Genomic DNA, 20,386 nt, shown 5'->3' on the forward strand with positions numbered 1-20,386 from the left:
CTCGGGAAAAAGGACGAGCCCAGGTCAGGAGAAATCCGCATTGTTGAGAGAAGTTTTTACAACCTCGCTTAGCGCTCTATCGCTGTTATTGTTATTACTATGACAACGTGAACCGTGGTTTTATTTTTAATCGCCAGCCAATGATTAAACCAGGGCAAACATCTCTCTCTCTCTCTCACACACACACAGACACACAGACACACAGACACACATACACATATGATATCACTCGGTCAGGGGTCGTCCCCTCCTTCTCCCCGCTGTCTGGGCATCACTGAGGAGCGGATGAGTTTCAAATCACATTACTCCCCTCCTCCCTCCCCGTCCCCGCTTTATCATAAAACATTTGGAAATGCTTGCTCACTGGATGAAATGTTTTCCATGTCAAAAAAAGTCCCTTCTTTTAACTGCTTCCAAATCTTTTAGGGGCTTTTTTTTTCCCTCCCTTCCCCCCACCCCTATTTTTTTTTCCTTCTTTTGCCCTTCTCCCTCTCCAGACCACCCTGAGTGCTTCTATTACATCATGATACAGAGCAGCAAACGCCACTGGAGAGGAGAGTCACTCCTGGGAAGGTGGATGGGGTGAGGGCGGCCTGGAGGCGGCTGCCCGCGGCGGGGTGACCATTCACTAGCACAGGCCCGTTCCTTCGAGGGTCACCCGGGCCCGGGAGCTTCGCACAGGGTGGTTGGGGGAAAAGGGGAAACGGGTAGGCCGGGGGCGGGGGAGAGAAAATTGCCCTCCAGGCCTCATCTCGAAAAGCATTCCCCCTTTTGAAATGCCAGAGAATGGGAGAGAGGGAGGAGAGAGAGATGAAAGGCCTGGGGCTCGCGGCTGTGCCTTTACAGTCCATTGTCTCGCCGGGCGATAGTTATCACTCGCCCCGTTGGGTTATTGGAGTTAATCCACTTAAATACTGTTGGATTTTCAGATGAGCTAAATTCTTCGCGCCTGCCATTAAGGTGCTTTTGTTTCGTCCGGTAAAAGGGGTGCCATTTAAATCACAATAGGGTCAATGGGATGGGGGACAAGGGGAGGGGACACGGGCACCTCGAGCCGGTCCGGAGGCGGAATGGGGCCTTAAAAATAAAATGCCCTCCTAGGAGATTAGAAGAGGTTCCCGGCTTTCAACGGTCCCACCCTCCCTCCGTTCCTCGCCCCCATCTTGGGGGCCGTCCCTTCCCCAAGGATCAAATATTAATGTTTTTAAACGGGTGTGTTCCAACATGGGTATTTGTGAAGCGGCGTGGCTCAGTGGAAAGAGCCCGGGCTTGGGAGTAGAGGTCATGCGTTCTAATCCCGGCTCCGCCGCTTGCCAGCTGTGTCACTTGGGGCAAGTCACTTCACTTCTCCGTGTCTCAGTTACTTCATCTGTAAAATGGGGATTAAAACTGGGAGCCTCACGTTGGGACAACCTGACCACCTTGTAACCCCCCCCAGCGCTTAGAACCGTGCTTTGCACATAGTAAGCGCTTAACAAATACCACCATTATTACTGTTATTATTTGAGGACGTTGGCTTGGGTGAACTGCGAGGTGTCCCGTCCTCGCTTCGAACTCCCCGCCGAAATCCAGGCCTCCAGGAGGGGCGGGCCTTCTCCGAGCTTCCACCTCCCCCCCGCCCCCCCCAGTTAATGTGTAACGACTCAAACGCCGGAAGGGTCGGAGGATTTGGAGGGGGGAGCGGGGGTCGGCCCTTTACTGGCCGGGGGTCGGGCCGGGCTTGGGAGTCAGAGGACCTGGGTTCTAATCCCCCCTCCTCCGCTTATCCGCTGTGTGATTTTGGACAAGTCACTTCACTTCTCTGGGCCTCAGTGACCTCATCTGTCAAATGGGGATTAAGATTGGGAGCCCCACGTGGGACAACCTGATGACCTCCTCTTCACCGCCACCAGCTCCTCCTCCTCCACCACCACCTCCTCTTCCTTCACCACCACCACCTCCTCTTCCTCCTCCACCACCACCAGCTCCTGTTTCTCTTCCTCCATCACCACCACCTCCTCCTCCTCTACCTCCACCTCCACCACCACCATCTCCTCCTCCTCCTCCACCTCCTCAACTAGCCAGCTGGGACCTGGCCGGGGTCCAGCCTGGCTGGAGATGGGGGTGGGGGCCCCTCCCCTCCTCTTCCCCCGGGGAGTGGAGGCTCTCGTCTCCCCCGCGGAGGTTGGGAGGGGGGTTTCCCCTCCCCCGGGGCACGCAGGGCGGCGGCTGCCCTGGCGCAGCCCTGGCTTTGGGCATCAAAGGCTGGAGCTGGCCCTGCTCTGGCGCGCTGCCCTGCCCCTCCCCAGGGCGCCCTGCCCCCGGGAGACTCTTTTCCCACGTCCCGGGGACGCGGGAGTGGGAGGCCGGAGGAGGTGGATGGTGTCCGGGAGGGAGGGAAGGGGCAGGAGGGGCGGGGGGGGGGGGGGGCAAGGATCCCTTGCCCTCGGACGCGGTGAGGAGCCATCCCTCTTCATCGCCCACCCCCATCCACCTGGGGGTCGAAGTGCCAGGGCCGCACGGGGGTGCCCGGGGAGGCGACTAGGCCGGCAGGTTTCCGTAGCCCAGGGGCAAGGGGGAGCGAGCCGGCCGGTCGCCAAATAAGCTAAATAAGAGGCCCTCCCCCTCCCCCCATCCCCTCCCCAGTGCCGCAGGATCGAGCTGGTACCGGCGGGGGTGGGGGGTGGGGGGAGCGTGGAAGAGGCAGACCACCCCAACCGCCAAGACCCACCCACTCTCTTTCCGAGGTGCAGGGCCTTGCCCACCCTTGGGGAGGGGTCCCCCCACCCACTCCCCTCCCTCCCCTACTTGCCCCCGTCCTCTCCTTGTGGCCCGGCCGCTCGCCTTGGCATTGCAGCAAGGGGCTGCGTTGCCCGGAGCCCGGGTTGCGGGGGGGGGGACGGACCGGGATTTGGGGAGGGGGTGGGGGGCATCCACTGCCGCAGCAGGAAACCAGCCTCCACTTCTTGGCGGTTGGCTGCCTGGAATACTATAGGAAGGGGGGGGAGAGGGAGGGGGTGGAGGCAGGGAGGGGAGGCGCCTGGGGAGGGGAGGGTGGCAACACTATAACCTCCTCCTCCTCCTCCTCCTCCCTCGCCAGCCTGGTTTCACACTCCAGCCGGGCGCGGAGCGGGCGCAGCCCCCGAGATCCTCCCCGGAGGTGGCTTTTTTTTTTAAATTTTTCTCCCCCTCCTCTCTTGGGTTTCGTTTTTTTTTTTTTAAAAAAATCTTTCCTCTGTCCGATCCGGTCCAACTCCGGGGATTTAAACCTCTCTGTCCTTTTGGCCGGCGAGGAGGAGGTGGAGGAGAAGCCGGAGGAGGGGAAAAAAAAAAAGACTTGAAGCGGGTAGCCAAGGCTGCCATCTGGCGCTGCCCTTTTTCCCTGGGCGCCGCCTGTATTTCCCCACCTCGCGCCGGAGGGGGAGGGAGGAGAAGGGAAGGAGGAGAGGGAGCTGGAGGGAGACGTCCAGCTAGTAGGTCCCGAGAAGAGACTCCTCGCCCGGCCGGGGGTGCCGGAGGGCCGGGAAGGGGGAGCGGGAAGGCTCCGGAGAGGGGCGCACCGAGCAGGGTGCAGCGCAGCGGGGCGTGCGGAGCAGGGCGCACGGAGCAGGGCGCACGGAGCAGGGCGCACAGAGTAGGGCGCACAGAGTAGGGTGCAGCGCAGCAGGGCGCACAGAGTAGGGCGCACAGAGTAGGGTGCAGCGCAGCAGGGCGCACAGAGTAGGGCGCATTGGGGCTCGAGGGTCTCCGCGTGCTTTGGGGAGGGGGGAGCCAAGGCAGGCGAGGCCGGGCCGGGCCGGGCCGGGCCGGGGCAGACAGGTGATGGGCGTTTCGGCGGCGGCGCTGTTCCCGGCTTCACTCCTTGGGTTTCACTCTGGTCTGATCTAAGCAAATATGCTGAAGTACCGGCTGGTCTACTCCTAAAGCCAAAAGAGCAGAGCAAGAGAAGCCAGGCGGCGGCGGCATTGGCGGCGGCGGCCCCGGATCGGGAAACATACAAAAAAGAATAAGAATTAAAAAAACCAAAAAAAAAAAAAAAAACCAACCCACCCCCTCCCCGCTTCCCCTCCCGTCCCACCCCTCACCCCAGCGCCCAAGGAGGATCTCGGATCGCACACGCACAGACAGACACTCAGACAGACAGACAGACACACACGCACACACCAGTGTCTTTCCCCTTGAGGGATGGTACTGAATTTCGCCGCCACAGGAGCCCGGCTGAAGCTCCCACCCCGCAGCCCTGCGCCTCCAAGGAGTCTTAAGTGCAGCGGAACGCGATGACGACCTGGGCTTGTGTTCTGCTGCTAGGGTTTGGCTACCTGTCCTATGCCTTCTCCGAGGTAGGTGACCTCTCCCCCCCATCCCCTTTTCCCTTCCCCTCGCCCTTCCCCCTTTGCACACCCGGGCTTCTGCCTCCCACCCGGGGCGGCTCCCTGGAGGTCCCTTCGCCCGCAGGCCACTTGCGAGGTGCCGGGCTTCTCCACCCGTCCATATATATTTTCCTCTATATATTTCATTTTGGATGGCTTGATTTCGAGGCGTGCTTTTCTCTCTGGTGACTTTCCAGGAGGCATTGGAAGGAGATAGAGGAGACGGGGTGGGGGCATCCAGGGGCGGGGGGTGAGAAGGAGGTTTTGGAAATCCGTGACCGCGCCCCCCACCCACCCACCCTGCGGGGAAAAGCTGCGGGGCAGGGAGGAAGCGGGATTCAGGGTGAACCCCGGAACGGGGCATCTGGGGGGCGGGGGGCTACTGCGGCAGCGGCGGGGGCGACCGCCCTCTCCGAGGGGGAGGAAGGGGTGGCGGGAGGAGCTGGGGTGAAATGCAGAACCTCAAATGCAGTTGGGTTTTGGGGGGGGAGGGGGAGAAGCTCTTAGAATGGGGGGCAATTTGGGTGACGCCCCTGAGCTGGGTGCAGGTGGTATCCCCGTCCCCCAGACTCTAAGCCCGTTGTGGGCAGGGATCGTCTCTATTCCCGAATTGTACTTTCCAAGCGCTCAGTACAGTGCTCTGCACCCACTAAGCGCTCAGTAAATAACGATGGAATGAATGATTTGGACGCGGAGCCGGGGCGAGGGGCGCGGTGGGGCTGGGGCCCCTAGGACAGCTCCCTTTCTGGCCTCCCCGAACCCAACCGCGTGTCCGAGGGACCCTGCCAGGGGAACATTATTTATGATTTTCCAGAGAGCGGAATTTCCTTTTCCTTTAAACACCCAACGTGGGAACTTCAACCTTAGCCTTGGAGCTATTCGGGTTCCTCTGGGGGCTTTGGGGTGTAGAGGAGGTGGGTTGCGGGTGGGGAGGGAGAAAGGGTTGGGGCCTGGGAGGGGGCGCAGGGAGGGGCCCTGTTATCCCCAAATCAGGCAAAAATGAGTCTGAAAATTTTTGTCTGAAAATAGTGTCTGTCCCTACCCCCGGCTCTGGAAGGAGGGGGCTGGGATCGAGGTGGGTGGGTGGGAAGAGGGGGTGGGGAATGAACTCTCCTTGGAGAGGATCCGGGGCTCCAGGGCGAGAAACTTAAGCCACTCTTCAGATTAAAGTGTTAAAAGCTGCCTGTGGCTTTCGATTAGCGATCCATGACGCATTTCGATTTCATCTTTCTTGATGTTTTATTTCCCTATTAAATCAGAACACCTTGGCGCCCCCGCCCCCCTGCTCCCTTTCTCCCCCCCCCCCCCCACTGTAACTGACACCCCAGATCTTGTGTAGCCAGAGGTCTTTGTTCAACATTTCAGGAGGAGGAAAATAAAGCCAGGGTTTTAAAGTGAGGAGGAGGCTAGGGGCAAATTCTTCTTGGGGTGGGGGGGGGGTTCAGGGGTGCTATATTTGAGGGGTTTTGGTGGGTGGGTGGGGGAGGGTTTCCTTTGAAAGACTTGGTGTGCAGAAACGAAGAGGGGGTTGTACACGCAGGGTGTACCCAGACGGTTTCTTTTAGGGGATTAAGGTGGTGTTGGGGGTCGGGGGGAGCCCGGTGATGGAGGGGGACGGCATCTAAAATAATGAGGACTGGCTGTCATAGTGGTGGAGTTGCTAGGCACGACGGACAGGGCCAAGTGCGAAAATCGGAGGGCTGGGGAGGGGGGAGGCTGCGGCCGGCTCGGGTCCCCACGTCTGGGCAAAAGTGATAGCAGCACCGGGCGACTCAGTGATTAGGTGTTTGGTCCTAATTCCCAGGAAGCCGAGATCCCCCGGGAGCTGATCGAGAGGCTGGCTCACAGCGAGATCCACAGCATCCGCGACCTGCAGCGCCTCCTGGAGATAGATTCCGTAGGTAAATTATTCTCCTTCCTTCCTTCTTGCCTTCCTTTCTTCCTTCCTCCCCTTTCCCGAAAAGGGGGTGATGGAGATGGTGGTGGTGGTGGGGGGGGGGGGGTCGGGAGGGGGCGGGGCGGCGGAGAAGCCAGTGGGCCCCGGCCGCCCGACACCTTGTGCTTCTGCTGGAGGTGACTTCAGGTGCCCTCGCAGCTGGTCGCCACCCGGTGCAGGCCCGTCGGACCGAAAGGTCAGACTCCACAGCAATAAACCAGGGGTCGATGATTCAGGAGTTTCTCACCAGTCAACACTTTCTCTGCCGGCTTCACCTGGAGGAAAGCAACGTGGGCTGCGGGAGTAAAGGGTCCCCACCCTCCACCGTTCACGCAGTCGCGTCGATTGAACGCTTACTGCGTGCGGAGCACTGCCCTAAACGCTTGGCCCCGTGTCCGATTTGATTAACCTCGGGCTCAGCACAGCACTTGACACCTAGTTAGCATTTAAGCAAATATTATTATTTTTGCTGCTGTTATTATTATTGTGGTGGTTGTTAGTTAAAAGGGTGATGGGTGTCCACTGAAGGCTTGTCAAAGCGGAGGAGGGAGAGAGATGACCCACTCTCCCACTACTCCCCCCAGAAGGCTGACCCTGACAATAATAATAATAATAATAATAACTATAATATTAGGGTATTTGTTAAGCACGGGCTATGTTCCAGGCATCGTACTAAGCGCTGGGGTGGAGATAAGCAAATTGAGTTGGAAACAATTATTTATTCCTTTGGAACCACGTGGGTGGTGGATGCTGCCCTGGTGAGGCCAGGAGGGGAGGGAGGTTGTTGGAGCAAGAGTGATTTCCTTGTAGGGAAATCCCCTAAATTGCCCCTTAATGCTTTAGGGGATAAGACCCTCTTCCTAACCCTCTGGGTTTAGAGAGAGAGAGAGAGAGAGAGGTTGCTTGAAGTGACAGCAAGTGGGCCTTTCTTTTTTTTAATGGTATTTGTTATGCACTTACTATGTGCCAGATACTGTACTAAGCACTGGCATAGATAGCAAGCTGATCAGGTTGGACCTAGCCAGTGTCCCACACGGGGCTCACAGTCTTAATCCCCATTTTACAGGCAGGTAACTTGCACAGAGTTCCCTTCCCCATGTCATTCAAAAACCTGGAGGGTTGTCCTCCTTTCCCCGAACTGGTTGGTAAAAGAGAGGCCAACGGTGAGCTAACGGCCACTAATCTTTTACCATGGAACAAATCACTGGATGATTCAAATCATACACTGTTGTTTTTTCGGCGTTCCTGGTGGGGAGAAGTCAGGTTTTCCTTGGCTAGAGCCTTGCTTTGCTCTTCATAATGAGGAGCTGTTGCTTTTATTACTGATGGTGGGTTGGCCCTTTGTGGTTTGACATGCAGCTTTGTGCTTTTTTTCTTTTCAAAGAGCATTAAGAATTAGTGCCTGCAGGTCTGCTGTGGCTGGTTATCTGCTGTTTTTAGTATTATCTTCGACTTAGCTGTGAGGCATTGTAATAGAAGCATTTTTCTTAAGCAATGCTTAAAAAGTTTAAGCATCCGAGACAAGCCTAGAAAAAAGCTGCCTGTCTCTAGCTTGACTTACAGAGCGCCAACTTTTACTGTGGTAAGGTTGGGGTTAAGAAGGGTTCTTTTACACAGGATTCAAATCCTCCCAGAGTTTATTGCTAATGTATTGAATAAGTTTACTGCTTTTCAATGGTTCTTATTTTACAGTGATTATGTAATAAAGGGCTGTGCTTAGACAACCGGAGGTTAAGGGAAATGGTTGTTTGTTCTACCTGAGCGTGGAGACACTTTCACAAATGAAAAGATCTTTCCTCCTAAAGGCTGTGTAACACACTGAACAATACAATATTGATATTCTGTTTGAGACTTTATGGCACCACGTGCCTAGCCTACGTTCTGATATCTCAATAGTTTATTTTAAACTTGAAAAATAATGATTAAATCAGCTTGTCAGAAGAGTCAAAGGTCCAAATGAAACAACATGAACAGAAGGATCTACTTTAGTTCACGCGAGAGCCGGGAGAGAGAATTGGAACTCAAAGCTCTTGAATTTGGAAAACATAATGATGTATAGTATTTATAACATTCTTAAAGCAAACTATTCAGTGAGAACTGGGGGAGGATGAATAAGTACAATCACGTGGTACAGTCATTTTGAAATTTGTACTTAATTATGGTGCTTGAGGAGCATGAACTATTTCATTCCATGCCAAAACTATTTTATAGTAAGTTGGTTTCTGGAGTTCTGTGTCCTAGGAAACCCATTGGCTGATCCTTATCACCACTTGACTAGTATTTCATTTGGAGTTCTTAGAGGAGAGATTCAGTTTGATTCACTTCCATGATTTATACTAAGAATTCAACTTGTAAGACATGTTTCAAGTGAGACCTAAGCAACAGTTTGCATTTGGGTGGCATCTACTTTAAATAGTTAATAGTGGTGGAAGGATAATTGTCAGTTTGTCAACATTTTTTTTTTTTTACCCCCCAAAAGTCTCACTTCTCCACATAGGCTTAACGGATAACTGCAGACCGCACAGTTAAACTCTCAGGGTAGCATTCAGGAGGGTGGAGAGGAGAAAGAAGAAAGAGGAAAAAGAGATTTTCCATCCACTTATCCATCCATCCATCCATCCATCCATCCACCAAGCAATCCATCCATCCACATCCAGGGCCACGATGAGGCGAGGGGGGCCCAAGTGGGGCGACTGGGTTGGAGCCCTGCTCCAAGCAGAGAGACTGTAGAGACTGAGGAGGTGATTTCTCTAGCTCTTAGAGCAGACCTGCTGCCTAGAGGTGCCAACTCTTCATTTTGAGTGCATTTTGAGTGAGAAGCCTAGTTTATGCTAGGCTAGTGGAGAGACGATGGGCCTGGGAGTCAGAGGACCTGGGTTCTAGTCGCATCTCTACCAGTTGCTTGCCGCGTGACCTTGGGCAAGTCATTTAACTTCTTTGTGCCTCAGTTTCCTCATCTGTAAAATGAGGATTCAGTACCTGTTCTCCCTCCTACTTGGACTGGGAGCCCCATGTGGGGAGAAGGACTGTGTCCAATCTGAGTAACTTACATCTACCAGTGTTTAGAACAGTGAACCCGACATGGGGCAGGTACTGTGTCCACCCTGATTTGCTCCTGTCTACCCCAGCACTTAGAACAGTGCCTGGCACATAGTGAGCCCTTAACAAATACCATTATTATTATTATTATTATTATTAACAGTGCTTAACACAGAAAGTATTAAGCAAATAATACTAGTGATAATAAGGGATAAAGATGGGTCAGGGATTTTAGTGGAGATGGAGACTGGGAATCAATAGGGTACAGAGCAGGCAGGGTACCATTCTGTCAAGCCTTGTCGGAGACCTAGGATGAGCAAGTCTGGAAGTCCAGCTACAAAGTCTGAGGGAGCCATCGCTCCCATCACCCCTATGGAGTGGGCACTTCTGCTGCTGCCTCCAGGTCCCTACCTCTGGTTAATATGGTGATTCACTTTCCTCATAATTTCACAATCTTAAAAAAAAAGTTGTGAGCACTCTGGCAGTGCTAGTCACTCTTGGCTTTCCCAGCTATGGGTCTTCCCCCTGGAGAAGTATAATGACCATTTTTTCCTTCAGTAAAGAATTAGCCAGCCTGCTATTTGGACTCTTTTTTAAGGGGAACTCCTAGGGAGCTCCTTTATGTTGGTCAGATGTTTTAAACCAATAAAATCGCTTTGGACGATTGAACAAGGCCTTTTTTAATTTTTGTGGGGAAGACGTGAAGCATAAACATAAAGCCTTCCAGGACTGGAAGTAACCTATTTCTCAGTGATGCAAGTGGCACCCAAGAGAAAAGATTAGCCTGGATGGGGGGTGGCTGTTTCTGCTTAATGGAAACCGTTGGGGCTTGTTTGGGATCTCCTTAGGGTGGATGGGCCTAGGCCTTTGGACTCCGAAGAGCTCATTTATAGAAGAAAGAACTTCCTCTTTCCTCCATGGTTCTTTAGCTGTCGATGTGCATCAGGGCCAACCTTATCCCGTGCTTAGCGCAATGCTTGGCATCTAGTAAGCAGTTAATAAGACCCTCAATTTTTATATTGCTATCATTGTGGGAGTGTGTGATACTTTAAGGGGTTTGTCAGGAAAGTGTTAGAAGAAATGTGGTAATGCACCCAACCGGAAGAGCTGTGGATGGGGATGAAGCAGCATGGCCTAATGGAAAGAACATGGGTCTGGTGTTAAGAGGATCTGGGTACTAGTCCCACTCGTCTGCTGTGTGATGATGGGTAAGTCACTTAACTTCTCTATGCTTCAGTTACCACATCTGCAAAATGGGGATTCAGTACCTGTTCTCCCTCCTACTTAAACTGTGACCCCCAAGTAGGACCTGATTATCTTATATCTACTGCAGTGCTTGACCCATAGTAAGTGCTTAACAAATATTATTGTTGTTCTTATTGGGATGGGGAACACATAGGTTTTTGAGTAAAGGCAGAAAACCAAAATATACCTAGGTAAAAAGTTTCAGTGGACTAACTAATACCTATTGTAATGTCTTAAGGCACAAGTGTAGGGGATTCTAGAAGGTTTGTAGACTGACTCTCTTTAGATAATTGAAAGATTGCAATGAAAATCAGATATAAGCATGTGTTTGCACTTAATTATCTGAGGACTTCGGAGGGCTAGAAAGACAATCCCCTGGGGAAGATTGAGGTTACTAAGGAAGGCTTTGGCTTTGAATGATAAGATGTGTTGAATCAGTTGTTGACTATTCAATTACATCCAACTCTTATCTGGGTAAGTGGGGGTCAGTCATGGAATGGATAAAGGGAATTGACAGAAAATCCCCCTACTGCATTTGAGCAGTTACCAAACTCCTTCCCTTCAAAATACTATACAATGATATTATTATATATAGAGTACAATATATGGAGTATAGTGCGTGTGTGTAAATATATAAAAATATTTTATTTAATAATGTTGGTATTTGTTAAGTGCTTACTATGTGCAGAGCACTGTTCTAAGCGCTGGGGTAGATATAGGGTGATCAGGTTGTCCCACGTGGGGAATCACAGTTTTAATCCCCATTTTACAGATGAGGTAACTGAGGCACAGAGAAGTTAAGTGACTTGCCCACAGTCACACAGCTGACAAGTGGGGGAGCCGGGATTTGAACCCATGACCTCTGACTCCCAAGCCCGTGCTCTTTCCACTGAGCCACGCTGCTTCTCTGTACATTTTTACCTTTCTTCTCTTTTTACATTTATACTGTAAAAGGATGATATAGTGAATTTGATTTGTGTTTTCCCTTCTTTCTCTTCTCTGACCCACTCCAGTGGAAGGGCTAGTGAAGAAAGGAGGGAAGCAGAGGGGAAGGATGAGGAGGGGGAGGAAGAGAATCAATCAGTCAATTAATGGTATTGATTGAGCATTTCCTGTGTGCAGAGCACTGTATTTAGTACTTGGGAGAGTTCATTACAACAGAGTTGGTAGACATGTAAGGAGTTTACAGTCTAGATGGAGAGATAGACATTAACATAAATAAATTGTGGATATGTACAAAACATATACATATACATGGCTGAGGGTGTGGTGAATGCCAAGCATCAAAGAATAAAGGAGCATTGAGCATGAGCCTACCCATAACTTGCTAAATAGCATTGGAAGTAGCAATAGTTGACTGAAAATAGTCATTTGCCACCTAAGGAATATTTCCTCATAAACATGACATGTGAGTAAGGAAACACCCAGATTCAGGACAAAACGGTACTTAAAGCACATGTGAATATCATCATCCTTTGGCCCAAGTCGGTTCTATAAACAGTAGCCAGTGTTTTAGGACACATTCCATCTGATTAATTAAGCAGAAAAATAATGTGATGGCAGTGTGTCCAGTATGATATTGAGCTAATGCATAAATCTCATCATTCCAACCCCATTAATGGATTGACCGGGACAAATTGCAAAAGAATTTCTAACCATACTCTAAATGTCATTAGTGCATCCGTGCATACAAGATGAAAGAAGCACTATTTGATTAACTGCCTTGAAAACAGATTAAAAAATGATCTAGAGGCAGCTTGCCCTTCCAAAGGGAAAGTGTCGCCACTTCACCCACTACTAGAACTTGAAAGTTCATATGGTGAGAGTCACTTCTCCACATGTATAAATCACATTTTTTCCCCCTAGCACTAGGCATTTCTAAACGTTTTGCTCGACCACCCATCTTGCTGACAGATGACATCATATGTGACATTGGTGGGAAGGAAGGTCTTTTTGTCAGGTCATAAACCATTTTGTGTCCTGTGGTTGCCATCAAGATAAAGAAAGTCACTGTTTAATACTTTAGCACCATGGATTAAACAGGAAGGACTATTTTTTCTTGTTTATTAAACTAATATGAAATTAGACTAAAAGCTCACTTAGAATTTCAAAGTTGGCTAGGGCCTTTCACGCCCCAGGGACAGTGCTGTGGGTTAAAGGCAAGATGGCCACCGGTATTAGGAGCTGAGAGATGTAACGTTTTGGCTTTTCAGACACAGTTGGTGCCTGAGAAATCCTTATTAAATGAACAAAGTCCCAGTCCTTCTGTTCCATCAAGGATCTCACTTTGTGACCCTTTAAAAATACAGCATACTCCAAAGGAGGATAAATGAGGAGAAAGAATGGATCTCCATTCAATATCTAGATTTTTGATCCTAGCTCATAGTTTAGTCAGTTCTGTTCCAACTATTCTTCCCCACCATGGACATTTCATATCTTTTGTGGCGTGGGAAAACTGAGGTTTGTCCTCTGGGCCAGTAAAGTCCTCTCATTGAAGATTTTTTTTTTATTCTTTCCCTTTACTTTTGTGTGGTTTTTTTTTATCTTCAGCCCAACCTTCATCTCTGTTCTGCCACAGATTCTTAGAGTGAAAGGTAGATGAGATCCTATGAATCGAAAGGTAGATGAGATCCTATGAATTGAAAGGTAGATGAGAGCCTTCTCCCCCCACAGCCCCCAACCTCTGTTGCTCCTAGACACTCATAAATACCTCTGTCCTGCTTTTTTCTGGTGATCTATCTGGAATATCCCTTAAGGCCTCTGCCATTCAAGGGCTGCAACTGAACACATCAGAACACCTTCTTTACCTTAAAAAAAAAGGCCAATGATATCACTTCATAACTGGAATCTTCTGCCCCTGGGCATGTGTTTCTAGTGAGATAACTTTTCAGGTGCACTATGACTCTACCTTTTTACGCACCCGAGGCAGGTAGTCATTTCGCAACAGCTCACTCTGTTGCACATCGTTCCTCGAGGGGGGTGGGGGGTGGGAGAGAATTGGCTTGTAGACCTGCTTTGTGCCATGCAAATGGCAACCGGAGCTGAGTGTGAGATGGCTTCCTAGGCGAGCTGGGTATTGTAGCCCACGCAGGCGAATGCTCTGGGGGTGGAAAGGATTGTAAAGTTCAGAAGATGCACAGGGCGGGAGAAGCAGCTCTCGGCAAAGGCACAGTGTAACTGGTTTTCTTTTTTGGATGCCACCCACTAGCATTTTTTATGCACATTACTATGTTCCTTGGAGGCATTGATGAAACCAATAAAACGTCTTGTTATGTCACAAGGCACACTACCAGCGAAGAGCAGCACAGCATGTACGAGCATTTCTCAATTAGAATCGAGTTAGACTCCATTTATGTCAGGCTTTCTCCTCCTGACATGCTTGTAACCCGCCAGCCTGCTGCCATGGACTGGGCCTAACTTGTTCCGCTTAACAAAACAAAGCCATATAGCAGTCATTTTGTTGTTTCTTATGATAAATGAAATGCCATGTTTTCCATCTTTGCTTTTTCTCATGGCCCTTTAACCCATGTGGTAGGCTTATTTAGGGAACACGACAAGCCTGGAAGCAGTCCCAGAGAATGCAGTAGCTTCTGATGCCCCTTCAAAGGTTAGGATGTTTCAGAAGGGATTTGTTCTTTAGCAGAGAGTCTAAAAGAAAACCTAAACTATTTACGGCTCGTTTTTGAATTAGTCGCTGTGATTTCCAGAAAGCCAGACTGGAGAAAGTTTACAGAGGAAGCATTGTTACGAAGAAGGTTACAATACCACATTTTGTACGACAGACACCCACAAATATCTTGGAACATTTTACTGGGAAACGGTGTGTAGCGGCCACATGTGGTTCTGTTGTGTTCGTTTCCACACCTAGGTGGAGTTGGAAAACCCTTATAATTTTGGCATCTTTCAAAAGAACCCTGTGTGAAATCTAACATGGCTGGCTGCTTGGGCTTTCCACCAAAACAGTCAATTATTTGTTAATGTATATATGTTCGCATTCCTACTCCAGCCTAGGGAAATCACTCAGCAGAATCAGTAGATGTTCAAACTATTCCAAGATTTTTAGGTACAAATTCAGACTCCCGGGGATATATATATCATGCCATAAGCTTTTTATTCAATCTGGGGCATTCTTCTTTTGCAGTTGCAGTTTGTTAAGAAAGAATAATAATAATTGTGGTATTTATTAAGCGCTTATTATGTGCCACATACTGTGGTGGATGTGATATCAGCAGATTGGACATGGTCCCTGTCCCACATGGGGGACACAGTCTGAGCGGAGGGAGAGCAGGTATCTTATCCCCATCTTTGCAGAAGAAGCATAGAGAAGTGAAGTGACTTGCCCAGGGTCATTCAGTAGGTAAGTGGTGGAGTCAGGATTAAAATCCAGGTATCCTGACTCCTAGGCTCGTGCTCTTTCCATTAGACCACACTGCTTCAGTTTGCACATCTAGTTGGATATTCACTAGTTTGAGGGTGCAAATGGTTATAGGTGGGCAAAACTAATCTCATGTGCAAAAAAATAATTTTAGGCATTCAGATGGTTGCAAGAGAAGAGGCCAGAGGGGCCAGCTGAAAAACAATTGTGGGTACCACAAGTGTTAGATTTAGTTCAACTGTGCATGCTATGGCTTAGGCACCTGTAAAGCTGGTCAACGTTTTCATTTTCACTTTTAGGATACGAAGATGTTTCAGAAACAAACCTGAGATCTCATAATATCCACGGTGCCAAACATGCTCAAGAAAAGAGACCTGTCCCAATTAGAAGAAAAAGAAGTATTGGTAAGGAAAATGACCAATTATTTTGCAATCATAACTGCAAAAGAGAGTGGGAGGGAGCAGGGAGGGGAAAAATTCCTGTGATTAATTATGCCCAAAGGTTTCTTTGAAAAAAATGCCTCTTATTCCATTGGGAATGGATATTTAGAGCCTGCATTTCTTTGTGGGTTTCTTCAGCTCTGGTTGTCTCATCACTGGGGTATCTGGGTGAATATGTAAGATTAATGAATTCTTAAAATACCCTGTCTTGTTGCAGCATGTTAGAGGATAGACCTCAGTTGGAAAATGGGGTTATATTTAATTTTCAATTCACGGTATGGATCACCAGGATTGACTACAGCTGTTAGCTAATAGATAGTTGGTATAAACCGGTCCAGAGCTCTGGGAGAGCAGATAGCTTGCTTTCTTCCCTCCCCTTCCAATACACTCTTTTGAAATGCAGATTGAATGGCTGCAGTACTAATGTCCATCATTATGCACGTTGCCACACACATTTGTTAGCCATTTATTTTCATGTAATTTCAGATGAGGGAAATATAGCTGGTGCTCGAACTACATTTAGAAAATGGAATTTATTTTTTAATCAGTTGCTTGTATTTGGATTTGCTTGAGGCAGTTCATATTTGGTGTAGTTTAATTTGCATCAAGTAAGTGTGAGGCACTCGTATTGGCTTACGCGCAGTTGAAACTGATATTTATATTTGCATACTAGTGTGACAACCTTCACTTCTCAGTTGACTTGGCAAGGGCTTCTCATACTTAATATCTTTTTCTTTTTTTATGGTATTTGTTAAACACACTGTGTGCCAGGCAGTCAAGTCAGTCAGCGAGTCAATTGTATTTATTGAGCACTTATTGTGTACTGAGCACTGTACTAAGTGCTTGGGAGAGTATAATACAACAATATAACAGACACATTCCCTGCCCACAATGACCAAGGCACTGTACAAAGCATGGGATAGATTCAAGCTGTTCAGATCGGGCACAATCCATGTCCCACATGGGGCTCACTGTCAATCTCCGTTTTAAAGATGAAGTAACTAAGACATGGAGAGGTTAAGTGACTTGCTCGAAGTCACACAGCAGACAAGTGGCGGAGTCAGGATTAGAACCCAGGTCCTTCTGACTCCCAGACCCATGCTCTATATACTAAGCCACACTGCTTCGAGGTCAGGTCTCTGCTGGTCCCTCTTCTGGATTTCCTGAGTCATTTGTTCAACCTGGTTCCCTATAGTTTCAACAGTAATAATAATGATTATGGTATTGGTTAAGTGCTCACCATGTGCCAAGCCCTATATTAAGTGTTGCGGTAGGTATAAGATAAATCATGTCAGACTAAGGCCTTGTCCAATGTGGAGCTCACAGTCTGAGATGGAGGGAGGAAAGTTGAATACCGTATTAGTATCTCCAGAATGTGGTAAATTCAGTGGATTGAGTGGGGTGGGGAGAGAGGTCCCATGTTAACTTGATTTTAAGGAACTAATCTAAAATTACCATGAAATGCTCAGGAAGGAGTGATTTGAATTTTGAGTCCTGGGGCATGTACTTCGGAAGTACCAGAGGGATGCATTCTGGGGGCAAATATTGGTATCACTGTGGACACATGAGCATTTTGTTCTATGTCCTGATAATAGTGTCAGATTGGCACTTTCTGAAAGGCCTGAAAACTTGCGATAGGTGAGATCAAACTCAGCTTGAAATCTCGGGGATGGACATTGTGTTATTTTCCTCCAGAAGCAGCATGACCTAGTGGATAAAGCATGTGCCTGCGAGTCTGAAGGACCTGTGCTCTAATCCCAGCTGCCCCACTTGTCTGCTGTGTGACCTTGGGCAAGTCATTTAACTTCTCTGTCCCCCAGTTACCTCATCTGTAGAATGGGGAATAAGACTGTGAGCCCCGTTTGGGACATGGACTGTGTCCAACCCAATTAGCTCATATCTACCCCCGTGTTTAGTACAGTGCCTGACACACAGTGAGTGCTTAACAAATGTCTTAAAAAATGTACTCTCATAGGATGATCAGCACTGTAGTAACTCGTAGGTACCTATTAAAAGATAGATGTGGTCCTGTGCCTTAAAGAGGAGCTTACAGTCTAATAGAAGAGTTCAGACAAGCATCCCATCAGCATGAGTAGGTTCAAATAGATTCATTAATCACAAGAATGAGTGATGGGGTAAGTAGTGAGTCATGGGTGGTAGAATAGATTGGGTTAATTGAGACAAGTTTCCTGGAGATGCTGTGTCAAGCTGGACTAAATGGCATCCTGAGAGTGATCCATATTAGAGTTGATGGCAGCAATAATATGTATCCTCCATTCTGATATATGGTCTTGATTGCCAGTGGCCAACTTTAAAGGCTTTTACAGCCCAGTCGTCCTGTCAGAAGATGGACTGAAGTTAATTTGTGGTATTTGTTAGGCACTTACTATATAACAAGCATTGGACTAATCACTGGGGTAGATATAAGGTAATCAGTTCCCACATGAGACTTGCAGCCTAAGAAGGAGGAAGAACAGGTACCAAACTCCCATTTTGCAGAGAAGGGAACTTAGGCACAGAGAAGTTAAGTGACTTGTCCCAGGTCACACAGCAGCAAGTGGCTGAGCTGGGATTAGAACCCAGGTCTTCTGACTCCCAGGCCCATGCTTTTTCCACTAGGCCATGGTGCTTTGCAGATTGTGTTCTGTAATGTGATTTTGCTATAAGAGAATCTTGGTCAGCCACTCAAGTAAGTCGCTCCTTGCTTTAGCTGGATCAATCTGTACAGTTTCGTCTGCTGCCTTGAGGAGGACAGAAAACAGATTCTGGGAAGCAGCATGGTCTGGTAGACATAGCAAGGGTATAGAAGTCAGAAGGGCCTGGGTTATAATCCTGGCTTTGCCACTTGTCTGCTTTGTGACCTGGGGCAAGTCACTAACTTGTGTGCCTTAGTTACCTCATCTGTAAAACGGGAATTAAAACTGTGAGCCCCAGGTGAAACATGGACTGTGTCCAACCTGGTTAAGGTTGTATCTACCCCAGTACTTAATACAATACCTGTCACATAGTAAGCGTTTAACAAATACCATAAAAAAAGTTCCAGGTTTTTAACAAGGCAAATGCTCCACTTTCTGCCTCTGTTTCACTCTGTGACCTCACAGGCAAGGCAGGCCACTCTGGTTCTCCTTTATAAAATGGGGTCAGTGATACTGGTTTGAGGTAGAAAGCATCACCAGGGCTGAGGTGGGTGTACGTGAGAAGAAATACCCACGCTCACCCAGTTTTACAAGGCTGATGATGGTCAACTGCCAGTGTCATGGTGAAGAGTTTGCAGGGAGACCTTTAAGATGGGGAAGAGGCTGTGTTTTTGCTTGCAGCTTCTTGTAACTGGCTCTGAGCAGGGAGTTGCTGACTACATCCACACTAAATTTGAGATCATCAGTTAGCGCAGAGCCACTGTAGTCAAAAGTCCCAACCACATATGCAAAGCAGTTGTTTGATCTGAATCTCATCGGGGGGCCAGAGTCCATCCATTGGCAGGCCAATTCCAGCCCAGGAGCTGCCCTGTCTCATGCTGTCGAGAAACAACAAGGTGGACCGCTCAGTCTTGTAGAGAATGGTGGTTGTGTCACGTAGTTGTTCACGTGAAGCATTTTTTTCTTTCTGCAGAGGAAGCCATTCCTGCCGTCTGTAAAACGAGGACAGTTATTTACGAGATACCTCGGAGTCAGATTGATCCCACGTCGGCCAATTTCCTGATATGGCCACCGTGCGTGGAGGTGAAACGTTGTACTGGCTGCTGCAACACCAGCAGCGTGAAATGCCAGCCCTCACGGATACATCACAGAAGTGTCAAGGTGAGAAAAGCCTCTTCTACAGAGCAGATCTCTAATATGCTGTCGGGCTCATTGAAGACGGGGCCGTCCCCAAAGAATGCTAACTAAATCCGGTTACTAAATCCTTCCCGAGCGAGGGAGTGAAAATTCTCTCACTGGATTGCAAGCCACCAATTGGATTCATGTCTTGTGGGAAATGCATAGAAGTTCGGAACCTAAGCTGCCCCTGTATTATTAGAGAGAAAGCTCATAATTAAAGGACACTTCCTTTATATCCATCCCAGAGTTTAGTACAGTACGGGGCACATAGTAAGCACTTAACAAATACCGTGGTTATTATTATTAGCATTTTCAGTCCTTTCCCCCCGGATGTATATCCCATTGGCTCTATTCGTGAACTCCCATCTCTGGAGCTTCTGGCAGCTTTTTTTGGTTGCGATGGGTCCACTGTGTGGATGTTTGCTTGGAACTGGAGGAGGGGAGGTAAGGAGGATTTGCTGATATGGTTATCAGCAACCTTTGCACCGCTTGTCCAAAGGGTCCCTTTCTTCACACGTCTGCAGATGCCGTCAGTGCTCCGTATAGAACACGTTTGCTAGAACCAGACTGTTGCTCCACAGTGAGCTCCAGCTCACTTCACTTGTCCAGAGGCTAAACCACCTCAGAAGACCTCCTCTCATTCATAACTAGGCATCATCCCACTCGAACCCCAGCTCCCTGGCCTCGCCTCAGCCAGGGGCCAATTTCAACATGCCTCATTCCTGAGCTTTCAGATTTTGGAAAGCTGTAACATGCTTAGGTGGAGAGAGGCGGGGGTCTGTGGGTGAAGGCAGCCATGTTGAGTTCTCGAGAGAGATAGGCCAGGCAGAAGAAGAAGGAGGAGGGGGAGGAAGGAGAGTAGGGCAGAGGAGGGCGTGAATGAGGACGAGGTAGAGAAGGACTTCCAGATGAGGTCTCCCAGCTTCATTTCGGGGAGCTAGGGAGAGAGTACTTGAGAAGGCTTTCAAATAACTCTTTGGACATCTGAAAAAACTCTGTGGGTTTTGTATTGCTTATGGACAAGTTGGAGATTGCTATTCTAAGGGGAATTTCCAACTCTGAATTCATCAGAATGTGCCATTTTTTATGTTGACTGTTTACAGTGCACTTGCATCCTCTTTGGGGCCCAAAACATTGATTTTCTCCAGAAGAGACTGCCCTTGAAATATGGGACTATTGAAACGTAT

At 48.8% G+C, this 20,386-nt stretch overlaps 1 protein-coding gene across 2 annotated transcripts in view; it reads left to right on the forward strand.

Annotated features, from left to right (window-relative positions):
* Positions 1-3,659: 3,659 nt before the first annotated feature.
* The window catches only part of PDGFA (platelet derived growth factor subunit A), a 34,125-nt gene continuing 17,398 nt past the window's right edge, over positions 3,660-20,386 (forward strand). For both annotated transcript variants that reach the window (XM_029058036.2, XM_029058037.2), the window contains exons 1-4: positions 3,660-4,319; positions 6,154-6,250; positions 15,244-15,348; positions 18,994-19,181. In XM_029058036.2, coding sequence (XP_028913869.1) covers positions 4,257-4,319; positions 6,154-6,250; positions 15,244-15,348; positions 18,994-19,181 — 453 coding nt within the window. In that variant the 5' untranslated portion in view covers positions 3,660-4,256. The remainder of the gene's footprint in view (positions 4,320-6,153; positions 6,251-15,243; positions 15,349-18,993; positions 19,182-20,386) is intronic.

The sequence above is a fragment of the Ornithorhynchus anatinus genome, chromosome 2 (assembly GCF_004115215.2).
Source record: "Ornithorhynchus anatinus isolate Pmale09 chromosome 2, mOrnAna1.pri.v4, whole genome shotgun sequence".
NCBI lineage: Eukaryota > Metazoa > Chordata > Mammalia > Monotremata > Ornithorhynchidae > Ornithorhynchus > Ornithorhynchus anatinus.